Here is an 18541-nt window from a genome sequence, read left to right on the forward strand (position 1 = left end):
GTTGGGGGCAGGACTATCTGCTTGTTCGATTAACAGCAGACAGGGAACATATTTAGAAAGCTGTTTGAAAACAATGTTTATTATTGCAGTTACATTCGGTGGTGCTAGTGGTGCACAAAAACCAATAAGGATGTCATTTAGGGTGACAGCATTAAACCTAAATGGATAAATGTACACTAAATACAACTAATAATATTAAAATATTACATATAAAATAAAATGTTTGACTATTGCCTCAAAGGTCTTTAATGTGACGCATGTAATTTGTGCGCCACTACTGTTACCAAATGAAATTGCAACGATAATAATAAAAAATTTCAAAAAGGTTCCCTGAACACTCCCCTTGCCTTCTATTGGTACCACCCCAAACTCACACCATTAGTCAAGCCAAAGTTGCTCTGTCAGGTGGACGTGATCCTTCATCAAACAAAGCCATGTGGTACTGTAGAGTCCAAGAGTTTACACTTTTTGGGTTTTAGTTGACTCTGTATAATAGTATTAGCATTTCTGACATTGAAAAAATTACACACACCACTTTTAAGTATTTTATTTTTCGTTTAAAATATAAATTTTTCTGTTACTGCCTAGAATACTGAATGATCATCATCCACATCCGCTGAAAGTGCCCAAACAGATCTATGACAGCTGTGATTGTCAGTAACAAGGAACTAAAGAGCTGCCAAAGACCACCACGCCATTCAGCCCAACACAAAACAGAGGAGGAATCCAACACACATCCGTCTGTGGCGCAGACACTTACACCACTGCACAATGGCGCTAGCTCTGCAAAATTGACGGCGTCAATTACAAAGGAACGAAAGTGAGAGGTGCTCTTCTCTAAGCTCAATGAAAAGCTTCTGAGCTTTGACGTGCCCCTTAAACCGCCCCAACAAAGCACTTAGTCTACCCGCTTTGACCTCTCACATTATTAAGAGCCTCAGAAGCTTTAATCCAATCAAAATGATTTACTAAAGCCACCCCTGGACCCTGAAAACTGACCCGGTTCAAAACCCTCCATCACCCCTGTCCTGACCAATCTCCCCTTCAATTTAAACCGGAGGAGGGGAGCTGCAGGGGATATGGAGGGGGCTATTTACACTACAATGGAGAAGAACTGAGGAGTCCTCCCATCATCAGTGGCCCGCTTGGGCTCAAGCCCTCTCCGTCAATGTAACAATTGCTCGAGAGTTTATTAAAAGCAATTGGCTTGGCTCACACTGCCTCCCGCTGTAGCTGGCTATCAGTATTCACCCCACCCGCAGCCCCTTGTCCTGACCCTTTGTTCTTCCTTATCCTTTACCATCCCTCTTGATGATGGTGGTGACAAAGTCTTGAGACTGTGGGAGGACTTCATTGGTACAAGAGACCTGCTGGTGCATTTTAGTTAATGCAACTGGATTAAAACAGCAACAGGAAGCCAAAATCTTATTAAAAATATCTCTAGTCATTCAAAACCTGGAGATACCAGAGCAATATCTAGTGACTGATGACACGGGTAATAGTGTACCGCTTTTCCAGTACTATTTGATTGCACTAATTGTAAGTTATTTTTAACTGTTTGACATCTTATAAATATTGATTGGCACCTTCTTGTCAAAAAAACAAAAAAAAAACAAAACATTATTATCCTCCCTACTGAAAAGAAATATGTTTTTGGAACATGGTAGCTGGTTTATTGCTGATCCAAGGGGGTCTACCAGCTCTAACCAGCTTGACCAAGAGGGTCTACAAGATGGTTTTCAAGGTGTTGCTATGCAGTTGCTATAAGTGTTTTTTTAGCACATTACTATGGTGTTCTAAATGGTGGCTAAGTAGATCAATAGAACCCACCACCAAGTCTCTATGGTATTGTGGTCCCCAGATATAACATGGGTCCCTTCTCCAATGTGAGAATCTGAGATTGGCCATGGTCTTTATTGGCCATTTAATCGTCCACCAGGTGAAAATGTGATTTTTGGCTCTTTTTTTTTTTTTATCGCTTACAAAAGAGATCTAAATGAGATCTAAGCAATCTCTATGCACCAAAGTTTAATATTTAGGACTAGGAGTTTGTTTGAAGACCTATACCTAAGTATGAGCAATAGTGATGGTGATGCTTACCTTAGCAAACTTTACATTTCGTAATGAAACTATTAAGTTTAGTGCAAAATCAAGTAACAATTATTTCAGATTCTTGCTGAAATGCTGTTTCGTGTTGTTAAATCAACATAACCCTTAACTCTACTGTCTTATGTGCAGACTTGTGCCTTCAACAAGAATCCTAGCTGATTAAAGACCCAAACAACACATTCATAACTTCACCTTAGATAAACACACTAGCTGGCAATGTAATCCTTTTGACTGCGAGGTGAAGTATGTCTGTAACACAAAAGCTGTATGTGCCTTTAAGAGACATCAGTGTTGGTACTATAAGATGCATTACCTAAACTGTCAAAAACACAATGAGAAATGTGGGGATTCCCTTTGCCAGAAACAAACAAAACATGTCCCACCTACTTTAAATGCATGCATCACAACAACTGTACAAGCTGTCACAGTCCAGTGCAACTGACTAATGCCCATTGAGAGTGGGATTTGTGAGGGTCAAATAAATATTGTGCACAAAACAACAGAGTAAGCTCACTAATCAGAGCTGTGTGCAAACTGAGTTTTTTATATAATTAAGAAGCCTTAATGTTACATAGCCACTGAATACAAAGGCAATGAGTAAAATATTGTTTTTAAGTAGCTGTCACTGTGGGATGGATAAAGGTGGCTGATACTCATATTGTTCTGTTCTGAAATTAGAAACTATGACTTTTTGAAATTCATAGGTTTTTAAACCTATAAGTATCAGGTAGAAGTTAAAGACCCTGTGAAATCAAAACTGGAGTTTTGTGGCTTTTAATCCATGTCTAGTAACTTTGAGGCCATCTTTATGTTAGTATACTCCTAAAAGTTGACATTATTTTAAAATCTTTTAGCAGACAGTAGTCTTTCTTTTCAAAAATATTGATGACTCATCATGCTCTCAGGGGCGTGTAAAAAAATAAAAATAAAATAAAAAACACTCCCTAGTATAAGAATGCCCATCCTCCAAATTCTACTTGCCTTGGACTATCAATTTGGCTGTTTTGAGATTATTGGCATTGGACACTCTGCTCTCTAGATTTTGGCCTTAGCACCGACTATTGTAAAATACATTGGTCGTATTTCCTGAGTGGCCAGAATTCATGAATATAATGGGTTATGGTAGACACCATTGGCACTTCTAGTACTTTTCTATTTCTCTCTCTCTAATAGAGTGTAAAATTGGATTTCTGGAATAAATGTCCCATACATCTTTTCCATAGGCAGAATATATTTGTAGTGATAACTTATATACTTCTGTTAAAGCCATCAGTCTGCATTATTTCAACTACATTTTATAGAAACCATGTTTAATAGCTGAATTCCTGCTGAAGAACTACTCTAACTATAATCCTAAAGAGAAAGATCCACCGATCAGAAAATCGCGGCCAACAAAGCATGCCAAAAGAGCTCTGCAGCGACTGCTCACTCCCATGATGCACTGTAAATAACGCATACGAGTCGGACTCCCTCCACTCTCAGACTACATATGTAATTATAAATATCTGAATATTTTGCATTAAAATTCAAAAAAATATAAAGTTGGGTATCGTCAGCATAACAGTGGAAATTTATTCCTCGATTCTGATAATGTATATAAGGAGAAAAGGCCCTAAAACTAATCCCTGTGGCACTCCATACTTTATTTTTGTTTGATCTGACAATTCCTCGTTTACACAGACAAAGTGGTAGTGGTCTGATAAATAGGACCTAAATCATGCTAATGCCAGTCCACAAATGCCAACATAATTTTCAAGAGAATGTCGTGATCTAGCACTAAGATGCACTAAGATCTAAAAGCACTAGAAGAGAAATGCAACCGCAATTAGATGATAAAAGCAAGTCATTTTTAACTCTGATAAGTGCAGTTTCTGTAATGTGATGGGGCCTAAATTTGACTGAAATTGTTCATATATACAGTTTCTCTATAGAAATGAACATAGTTGGGAGGACACTACCTTCTCTAGTATTTTCGACATAAATGGGAGATTTGAAATCGGTCTATAATTAGCCAGTTCTCCAGAATCAAGCTGTGGCTTCTTGATAAGCGGTTTGATACGGCAATTTTAAAGATTCTTGGGACATGTTCTAAGGATAATGAGGAGTTAATAATATTAAGAAGAGGTTCCGAGATTACAGGGAACACCTCTTTTAAGAGCTTAGTTTGTATTGGATCTAACACAATGTTGTTGCTTTCGATGTTTCAATAAGTTTTGTTAGTGCTTCATAACCTATGACAGCGAAGGATTGAAGTTGCTCATGAGGAAAATTATGAGACACTCTTTTCTGAGGTGCTGTGGCAGACGACTGCATAATTAAAATTTTATTTCTGATGATTTCAATTTTATCAGTAAAGAAATTCATGAAGTCATTACTATTGTGCTGCGACGGAATATCTAGTTCAGTTGAGGCTTTATTCCTAACCAATTTAGCCACAGTACTGAATAAACACCTAGGATTGTTGTGGTTATTTTCTATGAGTTTGCTAAAATATGTAGACCTGGCAGCTTTTAGAGCTTGTCTGTAGCTAGAGACACTATCCTTCCATGCACCGTGATATACCTCTAATTTTGTATTCTTCCACTTGCGCTCCATTTTCTGAGCTGCTGTCTTGAGAGCATGAGTGTGATCATTGTACCATGGTGCGGGGCTTTATTCTTTAATTTTCATTAATCGAAGTGGGGTGACACTATCAAGAGTGTTAGAGAAGAATGTATTTATATTTTCTGTGACTACAAGTTCTTCTAAACTTTTTGGCTTACTGAGTATTTGAGCTATCTTTATTAGTCGAAAGAAAAGTTCTACCTGAACGATAATGTGGTGTAGATTGAGTAATCGCAGGTAATGATCTGAGATGTCATCGCTCTGAGGCAGAATTTCTATATTATCAACTCTGATATGATCTAGCGTATGATTATGGTGATGAGTTGGTCCTGCCACATTTTGTCTGACTCCAAGAGAGTTTAGAATATCGACAAATGCTAATCCCAATCTGTCATTTTCATTATCTATGTGAATGCTGAAGTCACCAACTATTAAAGCTCTATCCACAGTAACTACTAGATCTGATAGAAAATCATCAAATTCACCAAGGAAATCAGAATACGTCCCGGGTGATCTATATACTGTAGCAAGGGCAAAAGACGACAGAGCTTTTTATTTATATCTGATGATGCCACATTAAGCATTATTAGTTCAAACCATCACTATAAATTGTAACAACACCTCCTCCTCGTTCCTTCAGGCATGGCTCATGTTTATTACAATAACCTGGGGGAGTAGACTCATTTAAACTAATATATCCTTCCGGTTTAAGCCAGGTTTCTGTTTTAAAATATTTTGTTTCTATACTAATAATAAACAACTTTAAATCAATGTTTTTTATATTTTTCCATCAGTTTTATTTCAATTACGTCATTTGCAATACTTTAAAGAAGTGTAGTTCATGCCCTCACGAAAGACGGTGAGTACACAGACTTGTACTTTTGTCTTTTGGTTTAATTTTCAAATACTTTTTTGCTTCAAAGTAAAATGGTGTGTCAACTGTGATCTGGTTGGTTTGGTTGATGACTTGGAACTCTTTTATGAAATGGGAGAAATGAATGGGAAAAATACTCAAAGAAATCAAGATGGCTGAAAAAGTGGGAGAGCACTATTGCCCTCTATTCTCATTAATTCCAATTCCGTCTCTCGTCGTAGTCCTACCTTTGTCCAGCACTGGTCCGAAGATGGCCAGGTTGTCATTGATTGTCGTGCAGTTCCATCTGCGGCCACGGAATTGGTGCTGGCACTCTTGAATGCCGATCTTCACACCCTCTGCCACGCTGGGCATGATTTCCACATAGTTGCGGCAGAAGCGTAGCTGTTTGGGCACCAGGCCAGGTATGGAGCTGCACAGGATGGGCTGGGTACCCAGAGAAGAGTACTGGTGGCCCACCGCTAGAGACCTGCCAGGGAAAACACAAAGGTGAGGAATTGTCTGGTACAAACCATATAGTTAATGTGCCACTTGAAATAGATTCTGGAGGTCAGATTGACTACCAAGCAAATTTGCATAGGTAAATCCATCATGCTGTCCATGACAATAAATGTAGCAGCCACAAATGAGTAAAAACAGCATCATAGAGTCCCAAAAATTGTTGAATGTGACACATCTTTGCTGAAAAGACCAGCTTAGATCAGAGTAGATAGTGCTGATCGAGCTGGTGGATCAGCATTGCCATGAAGATGGTCAATGAGCATGGTCTTTTTGGTGAAGCTGGTTGACAAAGTTAAGCTAGCTAAGAAGCCTGGTAGGAACATCAGCATTCAGAACACAACATATGCTGGTGACCTGCAATGCTGGTCTTTTCAGCAAGGAGTTTACTTTAAAATAACCAGATTAGCGCAAAACACAGACCCTGCTTCATGGCCTGCTCATGTTTACAGCATCAGAGCAGGTGTTACATCTGCAAAGCTTGTTGAAATAGGCAGAATAGTGTAATTTGAACAATTATAGGATCAAGGTGTAATGTGATTACTCTTCAATGGATGGACTCCAGGTCCCAAAATGAGGAGATCAATCGGACACTTGGCATCATTTGTACCACATCACGGTAGGAATTATTGTGCTTTTGTTTGTTGTTCGAACCTGTATAGGCAATCTTTTGTCTTGTGGGAGGGGTTCAGATAAAGCCATAACACATGTTGCTAAGTGGTAAACAAACATGAAAGACCCAGGTGAGACGGGAGTAGTATACTGATCAAGGGTTCACAGTGCGGGACAGGTACCTTGTCATTAAAGGCCACCGACATCCTTAAACTGTCCAAAAGTGAAATAGGTCTGTGGCTTCATGTAATGACAGTGCACTCAGGTCTGGCTGAGCATCAGAGGATGCTTGACTTACGGTAGTCTGAACTCGACCGTTCTTTGATGACACAAGGCTCAGATGCTACATGTGCTGACACGCTCAGTGGAGTTTCCATTGCTAAGTTGTGGAAAGTTTGTGAACTGTAGGTACTAGTTGTATTGCTACCATTTTTCCAGGATTTTATGCTGTCAATGCTTGTTATAACATACAATCTGTTAATAATTTGTATTTTTATGAGTAGAGCAGTGCAAGTATTTTTTATATATACTGTATATATATATATTAAACATTGGGTAAAGAAACTAACTCTGTTATATGAGGCTATATTGGATATATTGGTACTTCTGATACATTAAAAAGTAATATTCTTAATGTCTGACTAATGTATATTTGGATGTGCATTATTGCAGTATCCACAATACTGAAAATGTGGAAAATATGTACAATGGAAAAAACATTCTGTCCAACAAACAAAGTACTTTAACCCTACCCTAACTATGATAAATTCAAAACAAGATTTTATTTGGCATATTGCATTTTATTATGCACCAATATGACAAAAACCATCCAAATCCTATTCATTTTTAACACTTACTGATTTCAGATGTAAAAATTATTCTAGAAAGTAGAATACAACAGTTGTACTTAATGACAGAAATAATGTGCTAAACACTTTGTTGTTCTTTTTAATTGGTACAAAATTTTAATTGAAATTTTATTTTAAATATAAATGTGCTTCAAACATTGTTGATTATTTAAATCAACCAAATTAAACAAAATGAACATCAAATGTTTGTGAATGATGAGAAAAAAAAAAAGAAGAAAAATGACATCTAAAATGATTTTAAGTAAAAAACGCTTATGTCAGTCAAACTTTATCATCACGTTTTATCTGCATAGGAAGATTTTTACTTTTTTTAATTTATTGGCACTGGCAGATATCGAGTCTCTCAGACTACTTGATATATCTGCCTTGCTCATTTTCTTTTTAACTGTTGCATTTCAACTTGCAGAGAAATGTCTGCAAAGTTATGAGCAGTCTCAATTAGATGTGTGTGTGTGTTAACCTATGTTATGGTCTGACTACTAATCACCACAATCGGGACCCTTACTGACCCCTGGCCAGCAGTCATTAGACCTGAAGGGCTCTCTCAGTGACAAAGACTACGACACTCCCTCATCAGCTGATCTGCCACCAACCAGTTCCTCTGCCTACTGCATTCCACAACACTTCCTCTCATCCATTGTTATGTTGGGGAAGCTATGGATCTCTGTCTGTTAAGGAAATGGATGATGCCTAAGGCTGTTTTCACACTTGATTTGATTGCTTGGTCCGAATTAGAGTTTGATTCCAGCCCTTCCCCTGCCCCCACAGGTTCCTTTTTTTTCTGAAGTGCGGTAAATGTTGGAGTAGTAGAGGCAGCATTGTACCTGTTGTAACAAGGTAACCTCTCAAAAGGAGAAGATGCCAACTTCATGCTTATACTGATGTATTTACCGTCAAAACTTTTCACACACAGAACGGCACTTGCATTTGTCTGCAGTGGATAAGTGCATTGCGAAGAATGAAAATTACCCTCTTTGGGCAACTTATTCGGAGATAAGCAACTTTGAGAAATCAGGACCATGCAGAGATGCTAATTTTACATTATCAATAACAGTTCCTGTCCATGAATTAGGATGGATTGCTTTGATATCAATTGTGAACAATAATGGAGTTCAAAAGATTTTAACATTTTAATCAGACTCGGGTACGGTTTGCTGATGCGCACTTGACTTTGGAAAATGTTTTCGCATCAGCCAAACTGCATCTGACAAGCAACAAAATCTCTACAGTAGAAACGCCCTTAGATCAACCTTGTTGGCCAATACAAATTTCATTGGGTGTCATTGTACATTAGTATTTTCTAAACTTCTGCAGAAAGTACTCTGTCCTAAGGAGTCCGACCATGTATAGGACAAAAAAGTACACATGCAAGGCATAGCTAAGCAACTAAGAACTTCTATCCGTTCTATGACTGCTCATGTCTTGGTTGACTTCAATAGGTTATAGAGAACATGCTTTGAGTTAAGTCGATCATTGACATGATTAAGCTATGAGTCAGCCTTTTTTACATATTTCTCTGTGTAGAGCTTAATCTGAATCTGGATTTTACTGTAAGCACTAAGCAAGTGCAGAACAAGAGGAAACTTGAATGAAACTGGCCCGAGAGAACATCCAAACCCCATCCAGCAGGGTGTAGCAAAACAATGAGGATTTGTTCACTAAGTAACTCCTTTTAAAATTTGACCTCTTCTTAGCCTTTGTCAGTCCTTTGCCTCTGGGGCCAAGTAGCCTCTCAAACCAGTAGCACGGGACATCTTGCAAGATTCTCATTACTGTACTGTAGTATTTTTCAATACTTTAAATACTTAAAAAATACTGTAATACAATGATTTTGTTTTTATTTAAATCTAAATATATTACAATAAAATAAATACTACCACGATGTATAAATACTTGATTTCAATATCATTGTTTTCTTCAGTAAAAGGAAAACAGGCATAAAAGGTTTTTTTTTTTATTATTTAATTATTAAAAATATATATTTTGTATGAAAATTCATTTATTTCTTTTATAATAAATGGGGCACTGCATAGCCAAAAGTAGGCCAGATTAGACCCAGGCCCAACCAGAATATTAGAGATTGTTTTTTATTTCAAATATGTATTGATAAAATAGTTACAAATGCATAAATTCTGCTTTCTCAAAATGTGAAAGAACTGTTTGAATGCGCCCCCTTTCTGTTGCTAAGGAAAATTTGGAGAAGAAAAATTTGGGTGAAAAATTTGGCCCATCCATATGTAATTTTCTGGCTATGCCCATGTTTTGAGGTGAAATATGACTACTACATGTGAGATTTACCCAATAAGCCATGAGAGGCTGTGTATTACATTAATTTTATTCAGTTGAGCCATGATTAAGCTTAAGTCACTGTAATATACTCAAGTACTATAGTTCATTATCCTTACCAGGAGCTGCTTACATTAACATGGAATTAGATTTGGTGGTCACAGGTTTGTGTATAATGGCTGTTTTATGGCAGCTTCCATCGTGGATTCTAGAGCCAGCAGTGGTGGGCCGTGCATTTAAAGTCTAGGCCTTCAGTGTGATTCATGCCATTAAGAAAACACAGTTTCACAATGAATAAGACACCCTAAGCCTTTGGGCATCATACATTATGTCACAGCTAACTAATAATACCAATTGACATTTTAAAAACACGTCCACGCATGAAAGCCAGAACTTGAAACGACACTTGATGCTCAAGCAAGCCTAATTTTAACTGCAACATGACTGTTTTGTGAAATGAACATCTCCCAAACAGACATTCAAAAATCATAATTTTTCATATGAATCTACCAAGGAGGTATAAAATACCTGGAAAAATCTATCTAATAATATTTGCGATTTAAATGTTGCTTGCAATAAATTTCGTTTCGTCAGGGTACACGGTTATGCTGCGTTCCATTCAAGTTGGAGGAGGGATATTCCTACTTGATATCTCCGACCATAATTGCATTCCATTCCCCGATATTCGGAACTGCAACGCTCCCGTTTAATTTAGCAGGGGCTTGACTCTCATTAAAGATGTCTCCTAGCAACCCAACTGATAAACAATGCTGCAGCGCTAGCATTTGTGCGTCAGGTGTACGATTATCAAAAGAGATTATAATGTTTTAAACACCTGTTTCAGCAGGAGTTTGTTAAACAAGCTTTAATATAATGTAATGTGGAAACAAACTCATTTATTGATATTACTTAATTAAGTGAATGTTTATCACTTTGTATATCTCCCTGAGTGTCGACATGTTTGTGTGACATCATGCCCCTGTATCTCGGTGAAATCGGAGTTGAGAATTTGTGCACAAGCCTACAAGTTTTAATTCTGACTTAAAGATGCATTCCATTGCACTTTTCCTAGTAGGAAGTTGTAAAATCTGACTTTCTGAGTTGAATGGAACGCCGCACAACTTTTCAAAACTTGATCCGACACTGAATGCTCAAGCAGCCTAATTTACACTTAGAAAACTCCTGATGTTGCTATAACAATGCAAAAAGCATTTACCAATTTACTTGAAGTGAAAATCAGTCCTCCTTTCCTGATTAATAAATTAAGCAATCACACGGTCATGCAGAACATCTCCTGTTTTTTTTATTATTTTTTTTATTTTTATTTTTCCCCTTTTTCACCCAATTTGGAATGCCCACTTCCCAGTGCGCTTTTAAGTCCTCGTGGTCGCGTAGTGATTTGCCTCAATCCGGGTGGCGGAGGACGAATCCTAGTTGCCTCCGCGTCTGAGAAAAATCTACCCACGCATCTTATCACGTGGCTTGTTGAGTGTGTTGCCACGGAGACATAGCGCATGTGGAGGCTTCACGCCACCCACCGCGGCATCCGCGCTCAACTCACCATGTGCCCCACTGAGAACGAACCACATTATAGTGACCACGAGGAGGTTACCCCATGTGACTCTACCCTCCCTAGCAACCAGGCCAATTTGGTTGCTTAGGAGACCTGGCTGGAGTCACTCAGCACGCCCTGGGATTCAAACTAGTGAACTCCAGGGGTGGTAGCCAACGTCTTTTACCACTGAGCTACCCAGGCCTCCACATCTCCTGTTTTTAAATCCATAAGGATCTCTTTCTCAATGGCAATAGTGGCAGTAATGACAGCTGACTCTTCAGACAGCTTAATCTTACACTTTTCCCTCTTGAATTACGTACATCACTTAAAGCGTGATTACGTCACTCAAGGCCAGCTAGAAGGCCTCGGACCGGGACATATCCTAAAGATCACACCCACCAAGAACAAATAAATAATTCTGACTGGCTGATGAATCGGACATTCTGAATTTAGTTGCTCATTCATTTGCACTGTTGAGGAATTCTTTGGAAATTCTGAAGGCCTGAGGGGGTGGAGCTCAGACTCACGTGCTTCTTCGGGCATGTGATTTGTGAAACAGTTGTCACACTTCGCTTGTAAGCATCAAGGAATAAATTCTGACTGGATAAACTTTTTGTTTTTCTCTATTTGTTTGTAGATTAATTAAGAGTGGAAAGCGATCAAAAATACATAGGTAAAAAGGTGATTGAGAATGAAAGGTTCAAAATATTTATTTATTTGGCATGTTAGGCCAGCAGAGAAGGCTTTGCTGGCCCTGAGAAATCGCCACTGAGAGCCAGAACTGTCCGTTTCAATGTTTTTTTTTTGTTTTTGTTTTTTTAGCAGACAAACGGTTTGTGAGCAAAGATTTCTTTTCATGTGTGGACAGCCCTCAGGTAGACTGCAGTCAAGAATAAAGTGATAATTAATAGGCTCTGCTGACGGCTAAAATCACCACCTCATACTGTGTTATTGTGCTCTGCCAGAAGCTGATGAATTCGAGACGTCACCAGCGCTGAGTGAGGCGAACAGGTGTATCAGTGACAGTCCTCACGCTCAGCTGTCTTGGGTGTGTGTCTACCCCTCTCATCTGGCGTAGCACATGAAATTGAGATCAAATCAGTAAGAACAGAGAAACCAGGCCCTCCAAACACAACACAGTTGAATTCTGACAGTGGTACCTAAAGGACCATCTTCACATTTTGGGCACTATGTATTGTGACTTAGGCACTATGAGCTCCTGAATGTTCTGAAATCACTGTACTGATGTTACTGTAGAAGATCAACAGATACCGTACCTATATTTTATAACCAATACCAATTACTTTAATGTTGAAGTGTACAATAACTAAAAAGAATAACCTATTGTTAATTACTGCGAGAACTACATCAAACTACAACAATAAAAACATCATATGCATATTATGTTTTACTATAGTTTAATGATCACCTAACTACGTACATTTAAAAAACAACCAACCTAATGCATTAACTAATGATAACGAATGGAACCTTACTGTAAAGTATTACTAATAATAGTAATAAAAAATTAGAATATTATAATTGTCAAATAAAGTAAATTATAATTAAGTGGAATTGACATCCATCCTTAACCTTATAGAACATTTCCATCTTTGCTTAACCCAAATCTCTTAAACTGGGGTAATTAAAAGACAAAGGGGCAGAAATGAGCATTCCCTTTTCTGTGGAGTATTATATATTTTTGCTCACTTTTCATCTGAAGTGTATCCAGTCTAGGTTTTAATGCATATTTCAGCAAGCCCAAGCAAGTGCACCTCTGAATTACCACTTTACTTGTAGGCCCCGGGGCCACAGAGTCGACTTTGACATCAAGAGAGAAGTGTTTGGGAGAAGGAATGTGCGGCAAGCTTTCACCTCCAGGTATTTATCTTTAAAGGTGGAGTGCGGGGGGAGGTTGTAGGGTGCAGTCAGGCAACACCATGTCATGCGGAGATCCAGGAAGCCATGAACCTGTCTTAGCTCTCCATTCATGCCCCATTGCCAATAACTTCTTATTCAGAACTGGTTCTATTTTTTTAAATATTCCAATATTTTTAATGATGTTCATCTCCGTTATCTGTTCTTAGTTGTCTGCATTCTTCGGCCAGTGTAGATGGAACACCGCGCTAAACTACAGTGTCTCCTACACCGCTACTCAATCTAAAGAGCCATGGCGCAAGAAATTATATTTTAGCTGAGTTGTGAGCTTGCGGTCTGAAGCGATTGTGATGAAAGAGAAATAATTTAAAGGCAGCAAATAGAAAACACATCTTTCTATTGCGTTGTCCTCACTGGTTAGATGGTTTAATGATTGGTTAAAAAGTCTCAAAGTCATGAGTTATTGCTTTCAATCAGTCATTCGCTCATTCGCTGAATCATTTGGAGTGAATCTTGACTTACTCACTGAACCACAAGTCATTACTTTTATCATGTCCAACTCAAAATCAACCAAGAACTGTTACTGTGACGTGTACTTAGGGGCTGTGAAACTTCAATCAGTGTTATCGATTGGTTTATCATATACTTAACAATGTGTAAGTACAGATACTCATACCAAAGCAGGGCTCTTTTTCAAGTGCTAAAAGAATATTAAATGAAATGAAGGAACCAGAGTTAAGTCAAATCGGGACCAAAATCGTAAAATTCTAAACTAAAATTGTTCACATTCCGAAGAGGGGTTCTTCTTCAAGTACTACAAGAATGTGTAGTCGAATGGTTATGGAAATAAAACATGAAATGGACTTGGAACCAAAATCTTTAAATTCCCAAATAAAATTTTTCACATTCTGAAGGTGAGCTCTTCTTCAAATATTAAAAGAATCTGTAACAGAATTGTTCAGGAACCAGAATCATAGGTGGAATCAGAACCCAAATCATTAAATTCCATACTAAAATAAAATTGTTCACATACCAAAGAGGGCTCTTCTTCAAGTGCTAAATGAATCTGTACCAGAATTGTTAAGGAACCGGAAACATTAAGATTAATCGGAACCAAAATCGGTAAATTCCAAACCAAAACGGTTCACATTCAAAAGGTGGGCGCTTCTTCAAGTACTAAATGAATGTGTAATGGAACTATAAAATAACCAGAGTGGCATCTAAAATGGAACCAAAATTGTTAAATTGCTAATGATTCACATCCTTATCAATAACCTGCTCCACGGCTGCCTTCACACCGGTACAAATCAAATTGCTAAATTAGGTTGTGGGTAAGCTGTTGTCCAGGTGATAGATGTAAAATTACACCATGAACAAACTAAAACGGTCAAGAGTTCCTTGTTATAGCAATATGGCTTGCTTTCAAGCTTCTGTGCATAGTGATTACCAGCCTTACGGTATAAGCACATTCGCCACAGCTCTAGCAAGGCTGCAGGTTATCATATCACATCACATAACTCTCTCAACTAGAGAACCGCAGGCCACCCTTGTGAGTTAAATTGCCCAGTGATGTAAATATGTTTTGACGCACGTCGTTTCTGTGAGGGGAAATTGAAAGTTTCTTATTGCACTTGTTACCTGGGATAAATCTACCTAAGAATTAAATCTAGCACTCATAAACCGTGTAAGTAAATGGTTATATTTATATATGAGAATGCTTCATGTATTTGATTGCTTTACATTTATTGTATAATAATCGAAACTATGGTATTGGTGTTTCTAGTGCCAAATTCTACCAATTGAAGAATTTAACCAGCCAGAATAACATTCAGTTAGTTTTTGCGTCTTTGAACAAGATGAGATAGCAAATCTTGCAATAGCAAAAAAGTAACATATTAATAAATAAGTAAGAAACAGCTTTGGTTTGTCCCAGTCAAACAAGACACTTTTTGATACGTCTAAACTCTCAGATTTCCCCTCGAACCTGTCTTTAATTGACTGTGGAAAAACGAGCAACTCCAGAGGCAATAAATAAACAGCTTGATTGTATTTATTAATGGTTATAGCTTTATACCTCAATTGGTTGATAGGTTTTTCTTGATTGTTAGTTTATATCATGATGGTAGTACTTGTGTCCTGCGCACCCCTGCGTTGGCTACCCATAATAAGCAATACATTTCTGGATGCTCTTCTCACTTTCAGCTTTTAAAGACTCAACAAGGTCAGACAGACAACAATTATCTAAAAAGAGTTGCCTGGACTGTGACTAATGACCTTCTCAATTACAGCTTTTACAACCACTGAGAAAACTCAGCTTTATTGTCTTGCCTCCTTGAAACAATTACCTTTTAAGTATGTGAGTTAATTTGGTGGAGAGGTTCTTGAAAACTGCTTGAATGTTGGATATGTGTCAGTTCTGCAATGTAATTGTGTGAGATTTTTACACAATTCTGAAGGTATAGTTATAGGAGAAATGTACATTTATTGAATTTGATTAAATATGGCCTCAGATAATAAAAACAATTTGTCACAATATTCTTAACAATCAGTTAGAGAGTCTAAAGGCCTTTAAAATACGTCTAACCTCCTCAGATGCGGTAACCTATTTGATTTGCTTTTTTATTTGTATTTTTACAAGGGTTTTGCTTAAACCAAAATAATTCAAATCATGCAGTGTCGAATATACAATAATTCTAAACTAATTCAGAAAGCTTACCTCTGACAAAAGAAACTAATTAAACAGCTACATTAACAACATCGATCGGTGTTGAATGACAGGTTGCACAAATATAATATTAATTCATTTATTTATTTATTCAGGATATTTGAAAGAGTTTGACATCCACCTTGTCACGAAATCATCAACAACAAAAATTCATTTTTATTTTATTTTATACATTTTTTTTTAAATAGTTGAAAATAATACATTAATAATGAATTTTTTTTATTTATTTTTTTTTTTACACAAATCAAAGGCCATTCTTGATAAAAAAAATTGCAGGTTTACCCTGCAATTTAATTTTAAGGTGCTCACAAAAATATTAACAGGTGCAAGACAGACAGACAGACAGACAGACAGACAGACAGACAGATAGTTGTCAAGCTCCATTTGGACCCTGATGATCATCAAATTTACTTTAATCATCTTTTTAATACCTGTATTGTTGACAGCTGACGTCATAGACACTTTCTGAAAATTTCCCCAAATCATTGTCAAGTTGAATGCTGGTCATACATTGTGGGGAATACATACCTCATTGTATTTCACAGAAAAAGGTTAAAAAAGTAAAAAAAATAAATAAAAAATAAAAAAAGTAAACAAAAAACTTACCACCATATTGGGTAGCTTGCCATGACACGCGTGAGCCCAGTAAAAAGAAAGAGGAAATATCCAAGATATATCATCCTTCAATATATCAAAGTTGGCTTCAACAGACCCGCACACGCACTCACGCACACACTCATGCACGCACACACACTCGCCCGCGTTTGTCAATGAGAAAACACAAGGTGATGATGAGCGATAATTCTCTCCGATAATCCTACTGCAGACTCCTGTGCGCGCTCATGAGGCACATATTAAAGTTGAAAGCAGCTTTGCGTTCGGACCCAATCAGAGGCTTTTGCCACGGGGGAAATTCTGATGATACAGTCACTCAGTCAGTCAGCCTGAACTGGAATGAGGGGCATGCTCAGGACAGCGATTTAATAGTTATTGGCTTTGTGTGTTATATATATATATAAGGTTGTTTAAGGGTGGTGGGGGGGGGGGGGGTTGGTGGGGGGGAACCCCTGTGGATTGGGTAGCTATAACAACCTGTCCGGATTTCACCCCCTGGCTTGAAGCCCCTCATATGCAAAAATGAAAACGTGTGAATTGCTTGCATGCCTTGTGTTAGTTTTTCTTTCAGTATTGCCTCTTTCGTTTTGTTGAGATCATGAATTTTGTTAACTATTTTGTTATTAAAAATAATAACAGAAAGTCACAAATGAATATGTTTAATTTATCTATGGTTTAATTGTTCTCCAACTCTGTTTCTACAAGTTTCAGTGTAAATTCCTCAAAGTTTCCGATTGAACGTGTATTCAGCCTGTATATTGATATTCATTGATCCCCGACTCACACCTGATCAGATGCGAATTGTGGTGGAACAGGTGCTTTATCTAGATCAAATGGAGAGCTCTAGTAATAGTCAAAAATATCTACATGCCTACCAGATGAATGAATCATTCATTCTCCCTATCATATACATTTTTTTTTAATCTATTAGGAGAATTCTTTCCGACTATTAACCATAAAAACATAATTAAATTATTAACTATATATCAACTATTATATGAGACTGCATATTTTGTCATAATGGGAAATTACTTACTACAATAACGAGAAAAATAAATCCCGAATGAATGTATAATGAACTTTTCCAAATTGGCAGAAATATTCTTGAATATAAATTAATATTATTTATTTGTAATGTTAATTTTTCATAAAAAAACATTTGACGTGTTTACGTCAAATAATGTAAAATTAAACACGTATATCACGTTCACTAGGCCTATTATGATGTCACGTTTTACCTCAGAATGTGTTCAAATATTCTTTATAAATGACTCATTGTTTGATAAATAATATGCAATTCATTCATTCACTCATTTTCTCATGCGTTCATTAAAAACCGCGTTCATTTTCTAATTAAATGAAGGATTGCGACTAAAATACGCTAAAGTTTAAATAGCGGAGTCAAAGTTTGAAAATAACAAATTTCTGTTGCATATATCTCCATATAGTGGCGATGAGCAGCAGAAAACATTAAAGGGACAATTCACCCAAAAAAAATAAAATTCTCTCATCATATACTCACCCACTTTCTTTCTTCTGCAGAACACAAATGAAGATTTTTATATGAATATTTCAGCTCTGTAGGTTCTATCAATGCAAGTGAATGGTGACCAAAACATGAAGCTCCAAAAGTACATAAAGGCAGCATAAAGTAATCCAAACGACTCTAGTGGTTAAATCCATATCTTCTGAAGCGATCTAATCCATTTTGGGTGAGAACAGACCAAAATATAACTCCTTTTTCACTATAAATCTTGACATCAACTGTCTCCTTGGCGATCATGATTTCAAGCTCAATTACACTTCCTTGCACCATCTAGTGCTCTGTTCAAGCATCAAGCTCTAGGACGTGTAATCGAGCTTGAAATCATAATCGTGCCTAGAGACTGCAATGGCAAGATGTACATTGAAAAAGG

At 37.3% G+C, this 18541-nt stretch overlaps 1 protein-coding gene across 1 annotated transcript in view; it reads right to left on the reverse strand.

Moving 5' to 3' along the window:
• LOC127440958 (protein Wnt-3a) overlaps positions 1-16867 on the reverse strand; it is a 28144-nt gene extending 11277 nt beyond the window's left edge. The window contains exons 1-2 of the mRNA XM_051698051.1: positions 16617-16867; positions 5815-6056 (exon numbers count right to left, since the gene is read on the reverse strand). Coding sequence (XP_051554011.1) covers positions 5815-6056; positions 16617-16690 — 316 coding nt within the window. The 5' untranslated portion in view covers positions 16691-16867. The remainder of the gene's footprint in view (positions 1-5814; positions 6057-16616) is intronic.
• Between the last annotated feature and the right edge of the window lie 1674 nt (positions 16868-18541).

The sequence above is a fragment of the Myxocyprinus asiaticus genome, chromosome 5, assembly GCF_019703515.2.
Source record: "Myxocyprinus asiaticus isolate MX2 ecotype Aquarium Trade chromosome 5, UBuf_Myxa_2, whole genome shotgun sequence".
Taxonomy (NCBI): domain Eukaryota; kingdom Metazoa; phylum Chordata; class Actinopteri; order Cypriniformes; family Catostomidae; genus Myxocyprinus; species Myxocyprinus asiaticus.